The sequence below is a fragment of the Marmota flaviventris genome, chromosome 9 (genome assembly GCF_047511675.1).
Source record: "Marmota flaviventris isolate mMarFla1 chromosome 9, mMarFla1.hap1, whole genome shotgun sequence".
NCBI classification, from domain to species: domain Eukaryota; kingdom Metazoa; phylum Chordata; class Mammalia; order Rodentia; family Sciuridae; genus Marmota; species Marmota flaviventris.
Genome location: NC_092506.1, coordinates 17,958,258 through 17,978,001, shown reverse-complemented (window position 1 = coordinate 17,978,001; position 19,744 = coordinate 17,958,258). Strand labels below are relative to the sequence as shown.

Here is a 19,744-nt window from a genome sequence, read left to right as displayed (position 1 = left end):
TAATTTTCACTTGGTAGTCAAAGTCAAGAAAATTAAAAACATAAAATTAAAATGTTATTCTTTTTTTAAAATTGATGTTTTACTCTCTGGTGCCTCTGGCTACTATTTCTTCAGAAAGGGGAGGAAGTCACAGCCCTATGTACACATCTTTAGGAAGGCATTGCTGGTATAGTGGTGTCCCAAGAGTTTCCTTTGACTGCATTTGAATAAGAAATACTGATTGCTGACTCCCATATGGAGTGTGCTCCACTGTCTCCCCACAACAGCTAATTGGTAGCTGTCTCATATCTGAGAAGAGCTATCCACAGGCAGAACTGGACCAATCAAGTCCTATCTCCCAGGAAATGCAAGAAGGGACTCAAATTTTGCAGCCCACACTGAATGTTGAAGTCACCTGACAAAGGAAATCCTTCAGTAGAAGTTTGATGAATCTCTACTCTCTGCCAGACTTGAGTCCTGGTTGCTCTTCAACAGTCACTAAGATCATTGTCATCAATCTTTTATAACATGAAATAGTGTGAGTAAATTTCGGTTACTAACAGGCAGAATATTTTTGTCTTTTTTCTGCAAAGATTTTACAAATAGAGTGATTGGAGATTAATCAGTAGGTAATTTCTCTTTTTATTCTTTATTTCTTTTATTATTAGACTCTAAGGAAGCATACAATTCAATTATTTTTAACTTACATACGAAATATCAAGTTTCCAGCTCAGCTCTGATACCTGATGTGAAAGTAAATGCTGCAGTCCGGCTGCAGCAAAATAACCGGGGGGTGACGAACAACTTGTGTAGATTGATACAGCAGGAGTAGGAGCCGTTTATTGTAGGACAGGAGAGGTATTTATACATTCCACACAGCTTATCTAATGAACATAAACTAGATACAGCAGTCAACCAATAAGAAATCTCCACACTTAATGGCTCGCTGGCGTTACTTCACAAACCACTCCCTCTGGCAAAATGCCAGGCGCCATCCTGACTTGTTTACAGACCTTAACATTATCTGATACCTGATGTGAAAGTAAAGATCATTTTCTGACCCCTACATGAAGGTTTTTCTATAATTGTATATTACCATATTTCTATACAAAGGAAATCCTATAAAGTTTTTTAATCAGAAAAAAATTTACTTATTAGGTCATAAATTTATTTTTTAAAATGTTTAATGTCTACCTTCATCAGAAACTACTACCAGCCTCTTCCACACTTTCCTCATGGAATTTTTTACTTCCTTATTCCTGAAAGTATAAATCAAAGGATTAAGGAAGGGAGTTAGGATGGTGTAAAATATGGCCACCATTTTGTCATAGGGGAAGGCAGAAGGAGGTCTTGCATATACAAATATGCATGGTACAAAAAACAAAACCACAACAGTAATGTGAGATCCACAGGTGGACAGAGCTTTCCTCCGCCCCTCAGCACTGTGATTTCTCAGGGAGAACAAGATGACACCATAGGAGACCAGCAACAAGGAGAAGTTGATGATGCAGATTAATCCACTGTTGGCAATCACCAGAAGGCCTAGGACATGAGTGTCAGTGCAGGCCAGCTCCAGTAATGGGTACAAGTCACACATGAAATGATCAATGACATTAGGTCCACAGAAGGGCAGCTGGAAAGTAAAGAGAATCTGTATGATGGAATGCAAGAAGCCCCCTGTCCAGGACACACCCACCAGAATGCCACAGAGCCTCCAGTTCATGATGGAAGAGTAGTGCAAGGGCTTGCAAATGGCCACATAGCGGTTGTAGGCCATGGCTGTGAGGACAATTACCTCTGCTCCAGCAAGGAAGTGCTCAGCAAAAAGTTGAATCATGCATCCTTTATAGGAGATGGTTTTTCTCTCATAAAGAGAGTCCACAACCATCTTTGGTGTGATGACAGAGGAGAAGCAGGCATCCAGGAAGGACAGGAATGCCAAGAAAAAGTACATGGGGGAGCTCAGCAGTGCAGGGCTACAGAGGATGGTCACTAGAATCAGCATGTTGCCTCCAACAGTTGCAATGTAGACCAACAAAAACACAATAAATACTATTTTCTGAATTCTTGGATTATTAGAAGGGCCCAGGAGAACAAACTCAGTTACAGTGCTCTGGTTTTGCATGATTTCCAAGGAAAAGGTGAAGGTAAAACTGTGATCATGTAAACATATAATTTGGATAAAAAAATTGCTTCAAGTTATTTGTAATATTACAGTCATCAACTAGTTGCTGCAACATTAGGTGGACTTATCTTGAGTGCTTTCGTTATCACTGAGAACATATTATTAGATATTTATTGAAGGCTGTTGTACATCAGGCAATATTGAGGTATAGATAAATTCTTGTATATTTTAAGAAAACCAGATTTTCAACGTGGTGGAGGAGTTACTTTGTAAAAATCCAGCTTTAACCATTATGTAGTAGCTGCCTTGTGTATTTGATGAAAGGCATTCTAAAACCACTCTCAATTTGCAAACAAAGAAAGACTATTATTTATTAATTAGACCTTCCATAGGCGTAGGATGAGGCAGGTATGAGTAGCCTGCCATGCTTGATTAGGGGACTGCTTCATCTACCATTAGAAGAAGAAATAAGAGGCAGTTGAGGTGGCTCCTGACAACCATGGATGCTCCTCAAAAATTTCTTAAAATCATTGGAAATAATTGGTCCTGAGAATGAGAGGATTCATTCTTTATAAAACCAAAAGATGTATAATACAGCGCATAGCTCTACTATATTTGATCTATGAATATACACAAAGTTTTGAGATTTTACTTGCCATTTATCATTTAAAAATGTGAACAAAGTTAACAAAAATAACACCTGTTTTATGCTGAATAAATGGAACAGTGCAGGGAAAGCAATTGCATAGGACCCACAATCTGTGTGAGGTTTTATTATCCATATTTGTTGTAGAGGAATATGTACTTAAAGCTTAATTTGAAGCAAACGACAGATGCTTGATTTAGACTTTTACACTGATTCTCTAGCTCCAAAATTCAGTTTTCTCCCAGAAGATTAGCAGAGAAAGGACTAAGATGTTTTCTTTTCCAGCAGTAAGTTCAGGGAAGCCATGGTCTCTCTACAGTTTTGGTCCACCTTGAAATTTAAAACATATTATTCCTTTGCTCATGTTTGAATGAAGAATTTTGAGAAAGGAATCAGAGCGCATTATGAAGAGTCAGCAGGCACTTGTCCAGCCACCTACAAATGCGTATTGGCAAAATGTAGGTGAGGAAAGGAATAACTGGGTGAATAAAACTTAGAGTCTTGAGACTTTATTATTATATATTAATTATTTATACAATGTGACCCTACCTGAGCAGATATAATCCTTCAAAACACATGGTTCCAAATTTATTTATTGTAAATGACTTTATTGTAACATAGAAATGTTCATAAGCAGCTTATGTACTCATCTCCAAGGATTATAATGATGGTTAAATTTGGTAACATATAAATATTAATTATAAAAGGTCCTTACTTGAAAACCAGGTGTTTTTACCCACAGGAAGCTTTTCCATGATTCTCCAGATAAATACTCCCAACTCTTAAAATCATTTGCTTCTGGTTGACACAGCTTCAAAAGGTGACTGTATTCACACCTGTGCATATGACAGAATCACAAATAGCATTTGTGTCTGTCAATATTTATATACATATATGCATACATATGTATTTTTTGTTGTTAAAATACGGAATTGAACCCTAATTGGGCTTATTCGAGAATGAAAAATGGGCCTATATGTATGACTTTCCCTTACAGCCAACAGAAACAAATTGGAATATTAATAAAGCTAACATGCACAACTGTGTGCCTTAGTGTATGTCATCTGCTAGTTTGACAGCAGCCACTATCACTGTGATTTCAATTCATTCTTCACTGAGGTCTGCAACATGAGCCCTGTTTCCACTGTGAGCTCTCTGTCCACCCCTCACATCTTATCACCAAGGAAAGGACAGAATAAAGTAAACCCTATAAGGTCACTGACTCAGACAACAGCCCTAGAAGATCAATATATAATTTAGCAGGAGTCAGTTTAGCCAAACTTATGAAGACCTGGCTTCCAAACTTTCTGAGACTAGGTTAATCATAGCTCTCAAAACATCTAAAAGCCTCAAGTTTATGCTCTGTGAATGAGTTTAATAGGAAGGGCTACTCACCTGGTTCTTGTGAGAGTCCAATGAGGCCATCCACTAGAAACATCAATGCAGTCAGAAATGCAGATAGTGGGGAGGGGCCAGAATGTCCTGCCATAGCCAGGGACACAGCGCACAAATGACAACCTTTGCTCCTGACTCCTGCCTCACCCAAGGCTAATCAGTGCTTTTCCTCTTGTTGATTTACAAAGGTCAAATATTTGATTGTTGTTTGCAGTGAAGAAATGATACTTTTTAAATACACAACACCTTTAAATGTCTTTAGCTTTCTTTGAATGCATTACTGTGACCCTGAGACCCACCTGGTTCCATTCCTATTTCCTGTACAAAGAAATCCAAACTGAGTAAAAAGTTAAAAGGAAGACAGGTCCCTATGTTAGTAGGATACTTAAGGAACTCTTATTTATTCATTGTCTCATCATCTTTATCTGGAAGTGTTTTAAGAAAAAATACCATTTTGGGATTAAAGATTCATCAGATACAAACAAACCAATACTTTCTTTTTTCAAGTACAGAATTTCCAGAATTAGTGCTAAAACTTCAACAACAAAGAGTATAGTGTGCTCATGTTTTTTGACCACAAATTTTATGATTTTAGATCATTAAAAGGTAATGTCTTAAATGTACTGTACTTTTCTGGACTGAATCCTACTATGGATAGTAGTGGAAAATTATTTAAATATAGATAAAGTTTTGTATTATTACTATTATTATTATTATTATTATTATTAAGTGGTACCAGGGATTGAATCTGGGGCACTTAACCACTGAGCCACATCCCCACCCCCCTTTTTTTGAGACTGTTTCGCTGTGTTGCTTAGGGTCTCAATAAGTTGCTAAGGCTGCCCTCAAACTTGTAATCCTCCTTCCTCAGCCTCCTGAGTAGCTGAGATTACAGGCATGCGCCACCATGTCAGGAAAAGTCTTGTATTATTTGCTGACATCTCTTAGGCTTGACAAATGTGCCCATGGTAACATAAAAAAAAAAAGAAAAACAGTATTAAAGGAAATTAAGTGAGTAACATATTAGAACCCTCTATACCATCTTATTTCTGTTAGTTTAAAATTATTCCAAATAAATACTTGAGCACAAAGAAAAAAATCTGTTCAGTTTTCTGTCAAAAAGGTAGCAATCCCAACTTCATGGTTAATAGCTGTGTGCTACTAAATGACTATCATGCCTAAGCTTTCTGATCCATAGAAAGCATAAATCTAAAGGAAGATGTGAGTATTTATATCAGCAATATTTTAAGCAATGTCTGCATAAACAAAGTGAGATAAAACTGAACCAGTCATAAGAATAAAATACATTTATTAAAATCATACTTTAAATGACTCCTGCTCTAAAATGTAAACAAAATTTATTAATTCATTTAATACTGCTAAAAAATTATAAATGATTCCAAATTATAGGTATGTTTGTATTGCTTATACTAGTAACAACAGACATATAAACTTATTATATTAATGAAAAGAGATGTAGAAATTTTACATTGGAAATTTATACAGTGTTAATATTGGCAATTAAGAAATGTCTAAAATATTCAGCAATTAAGATGTCCATATAAATGAAATTATTACAACTTATCATAACTTGATACTATCAATAAAACATTAATAACATGAAAAAATATAAACCATTTTATAAGTGAGAAATGCAGACAAAAAGCAAACACTGATTATTTATAAATATTTTAAATATAATTTTATAATTTAGAAGGGAACACATAACAATGAAAGATATTTTATTTGGAAAATGTGTTTTTTTACTATTGTAGGAATATTTAGAATTAAGCATCAAGATTAAAAACTGAAACATCAATTTTCTTTAAAGTTCAGAGATAAAATATGAGCTTTATGGTTAATTTATATGCACAGGTGGAACTATTACGCTAACATACCATAGCGTCTTATATTAAAATTTTAAACTATTAAAAACTTTCCAAAAATGACCACATTATGGACCCAACCCTCTCAAACCTATATATATTCTTCAATATCAAATTTAATTCTATATTATGATGTAGGTAACAGGTTTCACTGTCCATATTTCTCCTAGAACACTCCTTGTTCTCTCCTTCATTGATACCATATTCTTGAATATGCTGGCACTGTTCCTGAGATTGCACAGGGGTCCCTCAAATCATGACTTGTGGCTAGTAGCCACCTTCTTGGGCAGTGACCTTGGAAGTTGGCCTCTCTGTGCCCCATTATTCATACTACTCACTTTTTTTCTTCCTAACAAAACTAATTATTTAGCAGCAAAACTAATTCTCACACCAACTTTCTGCAAATAATATAATTTATGTTTTAAATTTTATTATTTACATATACAAACATATACTTGAAAACTGTAAGAGAGATCTGTAATTAGGATGTCATTACAGGCAGTATTTTTGTAATTGTACTTCAAGCAATAAATTTCAGATAATTTACATGCACATGGATGTACATATCAGTCACATTTTCATATATTTTATTAAATAATTATGTTACTAATTTAAAAATAAATAAAAATCCTATCTATAATTATCTTTTTAAAAAATACCTTAAATTTAGTGTATATTTGATCTAGGATTCTTCTTCACCAATTAAAGATATATCTCTTGTCCTGCCTGATTAAGTGTGTCCTATCTGATTAAACATATTCCCTTTCCTGGCTATCTAAGAAATACATTATTTTCAGATAGCTGGTCCTTTCCTCTGCCCTTAGTATAGTTGTGCCAATTTCCTTAGATATCTCAACATTTATATTTAATGTGGGTGAAAAAATATCCATTCTCTGCTGGTTTTCTTCTTAACAGATGCCTGAACTTCCTTCTTTTCTGTTGTCTTAGTGATTTAGCTAATGGTAAGGGTGAGACCAAGCTATGACGCTTAGTCCTGAAGCAGTTCTGTACATCAGTCACTTGAACTTTCCTTAATAATTCTGCAACAGGAACCCAATGCAATCTATGACATCAAGCACACTTAGAAAATTACATAGTTAAATCAGAAGCTTTCATTCTGTCTTATGAGTCCCTGTTTTTTATCTTTAATTTCCTTTCCTTTGCCATTTGTTAGTTTGTGGTTGTAGCAATAGTAAATTTTGTATTCTGTATCAGTATCTATGATTGGCACAATAATACTTAAATTTACCAAGCTCCCACTATTGTACTTTAATCATAAATTCATAAAATTCATAAAATTCACCTTATAATCTAAACCATTAGGATGGGGATTAGAGGATAAATGAGAGTGTATTTAGAAGGAACAAATAAGATATAATTGGAGAAATAGAGGGAAAATATTCATTTGAATTCCTGAATCATTAGTTTTTACTCAAAGATAAATAGCTGAGTATACATTTCTTTAGACACGAAGCAATAAGAGTTCCTAAAGCAAAGGAAAGGAAGAAAAATAAGAGAAAGTTTTGAATTCTGTAACAACTGCTATGTACTGGGTCCTTTCAGATGTCAAGTGCTGTCCTCTAAGCTCCACCTGCATTGTTTCATCCCTTAATGCATCTGTTCATCTTGATACAATCCCCACTAAAGATGAGGAATCTGGGGGCCAGAAAGGTTATGCACCTAACTCAAGTGTACACAGTTATTAAGCAAAAGGGCAGTGCATGGCATTAACCATGAGAACATAACCACAACACCTGCACTTTGAAGCACTATATCACCATTAAAAATCCTTTTTAAAAATTCAGAAGTGTGAATTAGAAGTCTCACCATGCACAGTTCCTTAAACATTCTGGTAATGGCCAGAACGTGATGTTCTTTTTTCCAACTCTTCATTCTATATCTAAGAAAGGAAGAGCATCTTTGGCCGTCGAGGTGGAGAATGTTTCCAGTGCTGTTCAAGTGCTGCCTTCAACAAGGTCTCAGAAAAAAAGAAAAATGAAGTAAAGTTTCTGCCTTGGCTTCTGACTGGAATTTAAATAGGTTTCCTGAGAGGTCGAGAACCTTTTGAATTGCTTCTCAGTCTCCCCAGGGCTTGAAATTTTTCTATTAGCCTGATTAACAACACACTATTGTGTGGGTTTTCACTTGCTCAAGCATTTATAAAACTTTTATGTCCCTGCATAATAGGAATTTTTTTCCTTCTTTTTATTTTTTAATTTCTCTTGGGTTAATGAAAGATGTTTTCATTTCCTATGTTATTCAGGAATAGAGTACAGTGTATAAGAGATGGAATATAGTATTTCTGTGCAGTATTAGGCAAAGTACTCTTATATTACTAATCATAAAAAATGAGTTCTATGATAAGAAATACTGTCATCAGTCCATGAATAAAATGCATACTGTTTGTGGACTAAGATAGCAAGGAGAGAAAAACATTTTACAAAGAAGTATCCAAATGGTATTCATTCATTGAATTTTTTTTTCTTAAAAACTGATCCATGACTTCAGAACTAAAAATCCAATTTCTACAGATTAAAGGAAATTTTTTCTCTTTTCTTTTGAAAGATGATAAGGCAGATCTGTGAGATGTAAGGGAATATTGCATGGAGACCAATGCTTGAGGAAAACTCAGAAGCAGCTTCTGAGGATCCTTTAGGAGGACGCACAACAAACTATTTACTACTATTTTTATTTCTGTTCTTCCCCAAAGGAAAAAAAAAAAAGAATCAAAATGACTTATGAAAAAAATAAGTTAGGGCTCAGAAGCACCAGTGTCAATAGTTCATACTATTAAGAAAAAAGTGTTATTCTTTTTTATTTGGAATTCTACATGTGAATAACTACACGGAAGAATTACCTGACATGGATCACATTCCTGGTCAGGGTGATATTTCAAAAATGCCAGTCAGTAATAAGATGCTACCAACACATCTGGACTTCAAACTACACTACAACCTCCTCTTTAGTCTTTATTCTGCTTTGCTTAATCTTTTAGTCTTTGTTTCTGTTAGAAGAATAGAGTTGAATAATATGGAAACAAGATCACAAAGATAGAATGGTGCAGATGGTATAATAAATATCATTTACATAGTTGTGAAAAATAAGGTGACTTTTTTTTTTTAGTTTGACTCACAAAAGAAACAGAGACAGAGGGAGCCACAATCATAAAAAATGTGAATGAAATGAGGTGTGCAGTAGCAATCTGCCCTTCCACAGTTTAGCCAATATTCTCTTCTTTCCCACATATTTTATGTTCATGGTAAATATAATTTATTAATTAGATAACTTTTGTCATTAGTTTTTCTTGTTTATGTTTTTGTTAGTGCACTGTCATCAGATGTCATAGTGGAGTTAATTTTGACTTAATCATAGATGCATATAATCTAATTTGCTCATTTTCAACTCCAGTACTGCCCCTTTCCTTCCACTCTTCCTTTCCTCCTGAAACCCTTCCTCTGTTCTACTGGTCTTTCTTCTATTTATTTATCATTTTAAAATTCCATCTTCAAGATTAAATTTAAAAATTTCAAAATGTTCCCAGAGACAAATCATTTAATTTTTGTACAATTTCTTGTTTGTTTAAGAAAATTTTTATGACTTATTTTTATAGCAAAATGTAAGTAATGAACTATGTTCTGAGATTGGGTAGGCTCAGTTCCCTGATTCTTAGGACTTTTTTTTTTAATTACCAAGGCCAAGGCCACTTTTCAAACACAGGCACATATACACACATATTTTAAAACTTTCTAATCAATTTCTGTGAAAAGATGTTTTGTCGTTATGAGGGAAATGAGTGGGCGGCTATAAATTCATTAAAAAATTATTGTTGGTAAAATCAGGATCTCTTTTGTGATGTGCAGGGCCAGCCAAATGTTCTTACAAGAATAATCCTTGTATAATCAGCACGGTGTGAAAAATAATAAATAATTGGACTAAAAAGTGTATTTTTGAAATTCTTGAAACATTTTTAGATGTAATGATTTATGGATAAAGATTTAGAACAGTGAGCAAACAGGAGGTATGAATCAGAGAATGTGAAGACTCTTCCTACTGAGCTGGCATGTCTCCATCATTCCAGAAACCATCTCTTCTTTTTCTCTGCAGAAACTGTTTATGTTGAAATAATGCCTCTGTAGCTCCTGTACTACCATTCTTAAACTCCAATTTTCATCACACTCAAGACATCCCTATAAGGAAAAAGAGACACAGAGAAAAGATGTAGAGGCAGGGAAGATGACAGAATGGCAGAGAGGCCAAACTGCCAAGCTTTATTTTTACTTTATGTCATTGGCATCATTATTACATATTGTTCATTGCATCACTAGGCAGGCTGCAGACAGCAACATTATTATTCCTCAGTTACATACTAAGTTGGAATGTGCAAGGTTAGGAGCTTTGTGTAGCTTTCAAGAAAGTGGATTGTATAAAGTTACTGTTATATGGACAGGTTTAGGCTCAGTGAAACATTGTGGTTATCTAACAAGATAGTTCCTTTATTCCCAGGAGTTATGTGCCTGATACAAGTTCAAGGCTGATAAGACTCTAGCTCAGAGCCTCCTCATGAAGGACATTGCCACAACAGATAGATATTGTACATGTATTAGTTATCTTACTAGCTCCTAGAAGAAACTGCAGGGCATTCTGAGGGTGGGAAACAGAATGCCTGCTACTCCCAGGAGTTTGCTCACCAGAAGAATTCTTCCCAGTATATTTCCACAGTCAAAATCCCTACACATCCCATCATTTATTGGGCTGCAAAGATTACTGTCCTCCAGGGACTCTCTCACATATACTTTCTTGATAATGATCACAGACATAAATACAATGACCAGAGTATGGAAAAAAGTGTGAACAATAACTCCTTTCTTGTTCATGACAAATTAGACTTTTAGAATGTTTTAGTACAAGGATAAAACTACACATTCTGACCACTTTATTCCTTGAATTCCTTAGGTTTAATCACTGCCTGCCATAGTGTAATTTTTATTGAATGTGTCCACAGCCTTGCAGCCACACACTGCAACAAGCAGAAAGAGAGGGGTCAGATAATTTAAAACCATGCAAACTTGAATTTAGATAATCACGTTTTCAACTAGATGCTAAGATATACAAATAAACTCAGATTGAGAAGTGTGTTATCTCCGTGATTAGTACGTAGTGTGAAGCTGCCTTCTGTCAAACCACATCCCACTGCCCAATAAGGATCTGACATTCAACCAGGCCCTTGATCTTTACCTACAGAACATAAATGATTCTAGAAACTACCTTTAAGGTATGCTAGGAAGGCTGGATAATTCAATATGTATAAAGCATACAGAAGATGTGGCTGTACATTATGTACAATTGGAGTAACTACATTCATTATGATTATTAGGAATGGCTTTCTTAGGGTTAATTTTTATTTTTAAAAAATGTCAATTTCAACAATTTACTTAACAATAATACAGTTACATGTTTTAAGCCGAGTGTTGTGGAACATGCCTGTAATCCAGTGGCAGAGGCTGAGGCAGGGGGATTGTGAATTCATAGCCAGCTTCACCAGCAGTGAGGCACCAAGCAACCCATTGAGACTCTGTCTCTAAATAAATACAAGATAGGGCTGGGAATGTGGCTCAGTGGTTGGGTGCCACAGCACTGGTACCAAAACAAACAAACAAAGGGTTTTAAAACATGAAATTCCTTTGATGAGTAACATAAGTTATATTGATATCATGGATCATCCTAATTTTTCACAATGTTCAGAAGCTATGAAAGACAGCTTCAAATAACTTTAGTAAATATTTAAAAATTAATTAAAAGTACATGGTATTTATAAGATTGAAATGAGAAGAAAGAAAAAAATAAAAATGCTTTCTTGGACAGATAGATAAACAAGAAAACCTAGTTAGGCAGGCTCCAAGTTACAGAAGGAAAATTTGGAAATAAGTTGTCCTCTTAACTATAGTCCATGAAAGCAAAGTTATGAAATTTTTATGTTTTCATTAAAATTTGGAGGCATAGAAACATGATAAAGTTTTGATTAATTCATCTGAGAACAAACAGCAGTCCGAATTATTTAATTGAATTTTATTGTCCTTTACAACTTAAATTACACACAATTGGACTTGAAGGTTATCTTTAACAAAGAGCTTATTCACTTTCATAAGAAAGAGGCCCACTGAAGATTTCCATCTTTCTGTTTCCTGCCCTTAGTAATTCAGTGCAAAATACAAGTAGACTCATGATGGTCCTCATAAAATAAAGTCTGGTGTGCAGAGCATCCCAAACATGATCCCTCAAAGCCAATTTATTTCTTATCAAAGACTCAAAAGAGTTTACTCTCAAGTATTCTCTGTGGGGTATATGAAAACTAAACATTTCCCCTCAGCTGAAATATCCATGTGTTTTTTATTGTGAAAATCAATAGATCATAAAGACTAGATATTCAGGTTAAAATGTCACAAATTCCAATATGATAGTAGCCAATCTTAGTATGCTTTCAGCAGATCCTCACAGAGCATTATTGAGATATTTATTTTATTTCTCTAAACAGGTAAAAATTTCAGGTATTATGTATTATCATTACTTTTTCCAACCTCTCTTAATGTTTGCTTCATTTCTGTCATTTGTTTTTAAAAGTAAACTGGGCACAGTGGTGCATGCCTGTAATCCCAAGGGCTTGGGAGGCTAAGGCAGGAGAATCACAGATTCAAAGCTAGCCTCAGTAACTTAGTGAGGCCTTAAGCAACTTAGAAAGACCCTGTCTCAAAAAAAAAAAAAAAAAAAAAAAAAAAAAGGCTGAAGATAGGGCTCAGTGGATAAGCACCTACACACACACACACACACACACAGACAGACACACACACACACACACACACACATTTAAAAATATGATGATTCAGGCCAGGCATAGTGGTATACACCTGTAATCCCAGTGGCTAGGCAGGCTAGGAAGGCTGAGGCAGGAGAATCATGAGTTCAAAGCTAACCTCAGCAACAGGGATGCACTAAGCAACTCAGTGAGACCCTGTCTCTAAATAAAATACAAAAAGGGATATGGATGTGGCTCAGTGATGGAGTGCCCCTGATTTCAATCCCTGGTACCCCCCCCCAAAAAAAAAAAAACATAATGAAATAGCTCCTACAGTTCTTACATGCACTGGTTGAGATTCTCACCATGACTTTCAAAGTTCCCTGTATCACCATCTGCCTTTCCATTTGTCATCCTGCGCTTGAGCTCATGTATGTGCCATGAGCTCTTCTTCCTCCTGAATACATTCCCTGATTACTCCCTGTCTCACACCATTAATTCTTCCTCTGCTCTCACCTCCACTGTCCATTTCTACTGTGGACACAGCACCAGTATAAATACCTTCTCCTCAGAAAAGCCTTCGCAGATTGCACCAGGCAGGTAGCTTACTTGCTAATGTCCTCCACTATTAAAACATGCACATATTTGTCAAATCATATAATCTTGAAGACATCATGCTCTCATTTTTACTTTAACAATTTTTATTTAAAATATTTCACAATACATTAAAACCATGGTGCACAGCTAAGGCTAAACTGAATTGGTAGAGTTTTGTAGGGAGCATCAGAGATCCAGGATGAGAACCTGTGTATTCAAATTCCATGAAATGATTCTCTAATACACCACTCCACATGCCACACAAAGCCCCATGCTCCAACCATCTAGGTGGAGCCAATATAAAATCAAGAAATCAGAAACAGAGGAGAAAAACAAAGCAAACAACAACAACAAAAACACTATTCTGTTCTTATGTTCTGACTGCACTAATGGACACAATCTTCAGCATGGCTCAAAGAGAATGTAAAGTTTATATGCATATTTGAAAAATGATAGTGATAAAAATTTAAATGATTACAGTATAAGGGGAGGAGTCAGAGCCAAAGGGAAAAGAATTACATTTTTACAAAGGGCCAGAGAAGAAAGAGAATAGGGGAATCAGGGTAACACTCAAAAGTGCCAGAGTGAGTAATGATGCTGATAGTAGGCAAAGAGTAGTTTAAGAGGGAAATCCACTGCAAGACATTGGACAAAGTCAAGAATGTATCTGGCGAATCATTCCACAAAATGTCATTTCTGAAAAGTTTTTAAAATTAGGATCTTTGAAGAAAGAATAGTAGAATGAATCAGGTTTTAATGGACATATATGACCATACAACTAGTGTGATTCTACATCACGGACAACCAGAAGAAAGAGAAATTATACTCCATTTATGTATGTTGTGTCAAAGTGCACATACTGTCATGTATAATTAATTAGAGCAAATTTTTAAAGATTAGGATCATGTTCTACATGTATTGTCTGCTTTCACATGTCCAGAGACATTTTTTCTAAATTCACATCATTTACATTAACATAATGTGTTTCTGAAAACTCTTTGAATAACTACAGAAACCTTAACAGGTTAAATTATAATCAGCATACAGTTAGATGGCCTAAAAGCTTTTCAGCATTGGAATGAGCCTCACCATGCCTAAGCTAATCAATATTGAAAACAAAATGGAAAGCCAAAGCAACAATTGTTTGGGGAAGAATTTTGAATTATGTTGTTCAATAAACTAATGGAAATGAAAAGAGTTTGGTAGATGTCTTTCAGTATTTGTTTATCCCCCTGCTGAATATTAGTGGATTTTCCTCCTTGTATAAATCAACGGAGTCCACAATAAAATGTTAGGCATTAGAATAATAATAATAAAAAAAAAAAACTTGTTTGAATTTGAGCATATGATGAAGCAGACATGAATTAGTACTGATCAGTGAGATCTGGCCAGAATAGTGCTTTACCCTATAGCTACATTTCAAATCTTGGCTTTACAGATTCATAAGGCAATGGAACCAATCTAGCAAATCCACATTTCTTGAGCTAATTCTTAGAGACAAATAAACTGAAATATGAGGACCTTGGAAGGGAGAGGACATGAAGAAGCTACCCCTTCTTTTAAGATCAGCAGATGTGAAGAAAGGGAAAGGCAAAGGAGAAGCATGCTGTCATTTGTGAGCCTTGTCACACTCTTGGTCTGTTGCAGGGCACCCACATTGTCCAGGAGAGATTGCAGATTCACAGTTTAATCTTTCATGGTCTTTTGTTTTCCAATGAGTGATAAATGAAAACACATGTATTTTTTTGCATGTCTATCATGAGGAAGTAAAGTAATATCATATACTCTTATACTTTAGTGGTGGCCTATAAGATTAAATAGAGTAAAATAAAGACAATTTACTATTTTTTTGCCGACAATACTCTCCGGCATGTTATCAGTGATTTATTTTTGCTAGGGAAAAAATAAAATATTTAATTCTCAATAACTTCACTGCATATGGCACTTGACAATCTGAGTCTAACAGATAGAGTAATGACAGCAAATGTATTTGTAAATTTGACTGATATTCTTATTGATTATTGCTAAAATGAGTTACTTGCACTTTGGTATACGAAATCAAGGAAATGAAAATCACCAAGTAAACTGTAATTAAATATTTTTTGAAAATCTGCTTTCTTTTTAACATATTTTGCATTTTATTTTTAAAGGGTACATGCTGCCACAAATCTAAGTATATAGTTATGTGTAACAGACATAATAATTTTAAACTAACATTCACAAATAATGTGTGGTAATTTCCTTAGGCTTATCATTAACCTTTAAGTAGTATTTTATTTATTTATTTACTTAGTTATTTTTTATTATAATTTGTTTTATATGGCAGCAGTCTGCTTTTATAGCTCATTCTTCTGGGTTCTATTCCCTCTGCAGGGCCATGAGGAAAGTGTGTTCCTCATAACTTTAACTTTAAACTAGTACACATAGTAGTGTGGTGTCTCAGGATTTGCTTCTGATTGTAATAGAATAAAAGACCCTAATTGCTCACTTCCATGAGGAATTGTTCCAACTTCTGTACCATAGCTGATTGGTATGAGGTGTCCACCTGACTCAAGGGGATCACCCCATAGGCAGGATTGGACCAATCAGATTCTATCTCTCAAATTCAAGAAGAGACTCAACTGTAGCAGATGGTAATAGTTTTACCATTAAGAAGAACTGAAATGATGTGGGTGCCTTGAGAACTTTTCTTTCTGAATTTTTTCTGTTTGCTAACTCCTGATGTTTTACATCAGAATCACTGATTTCAGCTCAGAGAAATTGTTCTTTTTACTTGAAATGTTCCTAATTTCTAATATTTTCTTTCACAAAGATTATTTTCCTTCAAACCTTATGAAAAAATTCTCACAATTTAAATCACAGTTTTAATAGAAACAAGAAAGTATAAAATTGAACTATCTTTGAGTTACATATGAGAGTATTAAGTAGGCAACACCTAGTAAAAGTCTGATCTCCAATTGAAAATGTTTAACTTCCCAACACAGTACAATTTCCCTTAAAATCATGTGATTTCTTTTTATATAAGAAACATGAAAAAAGTATTTGAGTGTTTATCTAAATAAATACTAAGTTTTTTATCCTTTATATTTTTAACTGTAATATATTATTTTTTATCATAAATCAACAACAGTCTTCAGTAATTTCCTCATGGCATTTTTCACTTCTTTATTTCTCAAAGTATAAATCAAAGGATTCAGCAATGGAGTCAGGATGGTGTAAAATATTTCCACTTCTTTATCAAAAGAGAAGGCAGAAGGAGTTCTTGCATATATAAATATGCATGGGACAAATAACAAAACCACAACAGCAATGTGAGATCCACAGGTAGACAGAGCTTTCCTCCGCTCTTCAGCACTGTGTGTTCTCAGGGAGAACAAGATGATACCATAGGAAACAAGCAATAAGGAGAAGTTGATGATGCAGAGTAACCCACTGCTGGCAAACACCAGAAGACCTAGGACATGAGTGTCAGTGCAGGCCAGCTCCAGTAATGGGTACAGGTCACACATGAAATGATCAATGATGTTAGGCCCACAGAAGGGCAGCTGGAAAGTAAAGAGAATCTGTATGGTGGCATTCAAGAAGCCCCCGTCCAGGACACCCCCACCAGAATGCCACAGAGCCTCCAGTTCATGATGGCAGCGTAGTGCAAGGGCTTACAAATGGCCACATAGTGGTCATAGGCCATGGCTGTGAAGGTAATCATCTCTGCCCCACCGAGGAAGTGTTCAGCAAAAAGTTGAATCATGCATCCTGTATAGGAGATGGTTTTCCTCTTGTACAGGGAGTCTGCAATCATTTTTGGTGTGATGACAGAAGAGAAGCAGGCATCCAGGAAGGACAGGACTGCCAAGAAGAAGTACATGGGGGAGCCCAGCAGTGCAGGGCTACAGAGGATGGTCACTACAATCAGCATGTTGCCTCCAATAGTTGCAATGTAGACCAACAAAAACACAACAAAGACTATTTTCTGAACAGTAGGATTCTGTGAAAGTCCCAGGATGACAAATTCAGTTATGAAGCTTTGGTTTGTCATGATTTCTCTTGAAATAGAGTAAAACTGATGATAGAAATCTGCAAGTATAATAAAAAAAAAATCAGACTAGTTTTTAAAAGTAAAACCAAAAAGCTGATATGTTCTTATGACAGTTTTGTTTTTCGTTTTGAAGTTTTGGTACCAGGAATGGAAGCCTGTGTTGCTTAACCACTGAGATACACTCCCAGCTGTTTTTCATTTTTTTTTTTATTTTGAGACAGAGTCTCACTAAGTTGCTTAGGGCCTTGCTAAGTTGGTGAGGCCAGCTTTGAAATTTTGATCCACCTGGCTGAGCCTCTTGAACTTCTGATATTAAAGGAGTATGCCCAGATGCTATAGTCCTCATGAAACTTTTATTATTGTATGAGTACTACCTATTGAAATATTATCACTAAGAACAACATCAAGTAATCAAGGCCAGCCATAGCTCAGGGCTCACTGTCTAGGAGCTAATCTGGTTTAAGTGTTATTATCTTAATTTTACTAATGGGAAACTCAAGTTTAAAGAATGTAAGTTCAAGCAAACAGAAGATGCTTGACATGGGATGTCACACACAGCACCTCTGCCCTCACATCCAAGGCATTTCCACTGGATCAACAAGGAAATGATGGGATTTGTATTTTCTATCAGAGACTTCAATGCAGGCTGACCTTTCTAGAATTTCTATCCACTTGTAAATCTTAAAGCCTCCGATTCTTTGTTCATGTTTCAATGAGGCACCTTGATAAAGGAAATCCAACAAATGATGAGGAATGAGAATCTACGTCTGATCCTCTAAACATGCAAACCAGCAGCAACCATATAGCTAAGGAAGAGAACAGGTTAGCTGTCAGCCATAGCTAGAGGCTTAATCAATCATTTGCCAATGCTTACATGACCTTATCTGATCAAGTATAACTCAAGATGAATATTTCTAATTGTTGAGACTTTCTTATTGTCAGATGGAGATGTTCATTTATAGCTTACCTGCTCATCTCCAAGGGTTATCATGAGGGTCAAATTTGAAAGGGTGGAAATATTGCTTATGATGACCATCATAAGGTTACAAATTGGTTACAAACTAACCAATTGTAGTTATTATATACTCACTTAAAGAAACCAGCTGCCTTGTTTGCAGAATGCTCTTCCATGAAGCATCCAGATAGTTACTTGAACTACTGATATCACAGTCCACAGACAGATAGAGCTTCAAAGAATGATATGTCCTCACCTGTATGTATAATCAAAATGAATCAGTGAAATAGCATATGTGTGTGTCCATATTAAATTTTCTACATATATATGTATTTTAAAAAGGCTAATATAAATATAATGGGTTCATGTGAGAATAAAAAATGATTTCTATGACTCCCAGAAACAATTTAAAATTTTTACATAACTAATATATATTTATGTAAATTAATACTTATTTGTTCACATACTTTAAAACAATCATTTCCATTGAGTTCTCAGGTCTTTCCTGACCAATGTCTGTATTTTGAACTTCATAGCCACTTAAAAGAAAGCAACAACATAAAAGAGCATCTGTAAGTTCATTGGATCAGGTAGAAAACACTTATTACAGAATAAAGAATAGCAATACATCATTCAGCAGTGTTCATCTTAGCCTAGCACCAAAGCAAGAAAGTCAAAGAAAGAAAATGAGTGAGAACATCAGTGGATATGGGTTCAAATCCAGATCCTTTTGTTTGTTCTATAGCATGGATCAGGTTACTTAAAATCTTTAAAATTCTGTAAGACTCTAGTTGTACCTCTACTACTTAAGCGTGTAATATCTACAAATAGGTTTCTTGTGTAAATCAGATAAAGTCATATACATAAAAACACTCACATTCATTAGCACTGAAGAAATAATATTTTTATTTTTTTGAAGATTAATAAGAGGTTTATTATATGTATGTGCATAAAAATACATGCAATTTAATTACAAAGCCTATAGTTTTAAATTCAGAGTGAAAATGTTGAGTCATGGTATAGATTGTCATCTTCCCACATATTAAGATATCATAAATTCCCTGTTTTTAAGCAAATTAAGGAGTAATACATATCAAAATATAAAAGCATGATACACAGATTATACAGAAATATACATACATGATAAATAATTTATATACATAAATTTTTAAATGATAGTGTTGGCATTATAAAAGAGTGGAGAAATGTTGAAATAATCAAATTAATTTGAGGTCTTTCATTATGCATAAAAAAATATTTAAAGGAATTTTTACCTCACACTACAGTAAAAATAATCAACTCCTTTATTTCAAAGATTTCCAGGGACTAAAGATA

General features: G+C 34.9%; 1 protein-coding gene and 1 pseudogene across 1 annotated transcript; both read right to left on the bottom strand.

Moving 5' to 3' along the window:
- Positions 1–1,162: 1,162 nt before the first annotated feature.
- On the bottom strand, positions 1,163–2,110 carry LOC114093555 (olfactory receptor 4C15-like). Its single transcript, XM_071616954.1, has one exon. It carries the CDS (start codon positions 2,102–2,104, stop codon positions 1,163–1,165), a length of 942 nt encoding a protein of 313 aa, XP_071473055.1. The 5' UTR covers positions 2,105–2,110.
- A 14,421-nt stretch (positions 2,111–16,531) lies between these two features.
- LOC139707087 (olfactory receptor 4C15-like) lies at positions 16,532–17,478 on the bottom strand (annotated as a pseudogene).
- Positions 17,479–19,744: the final 2,266 nt, after the last annotated feature.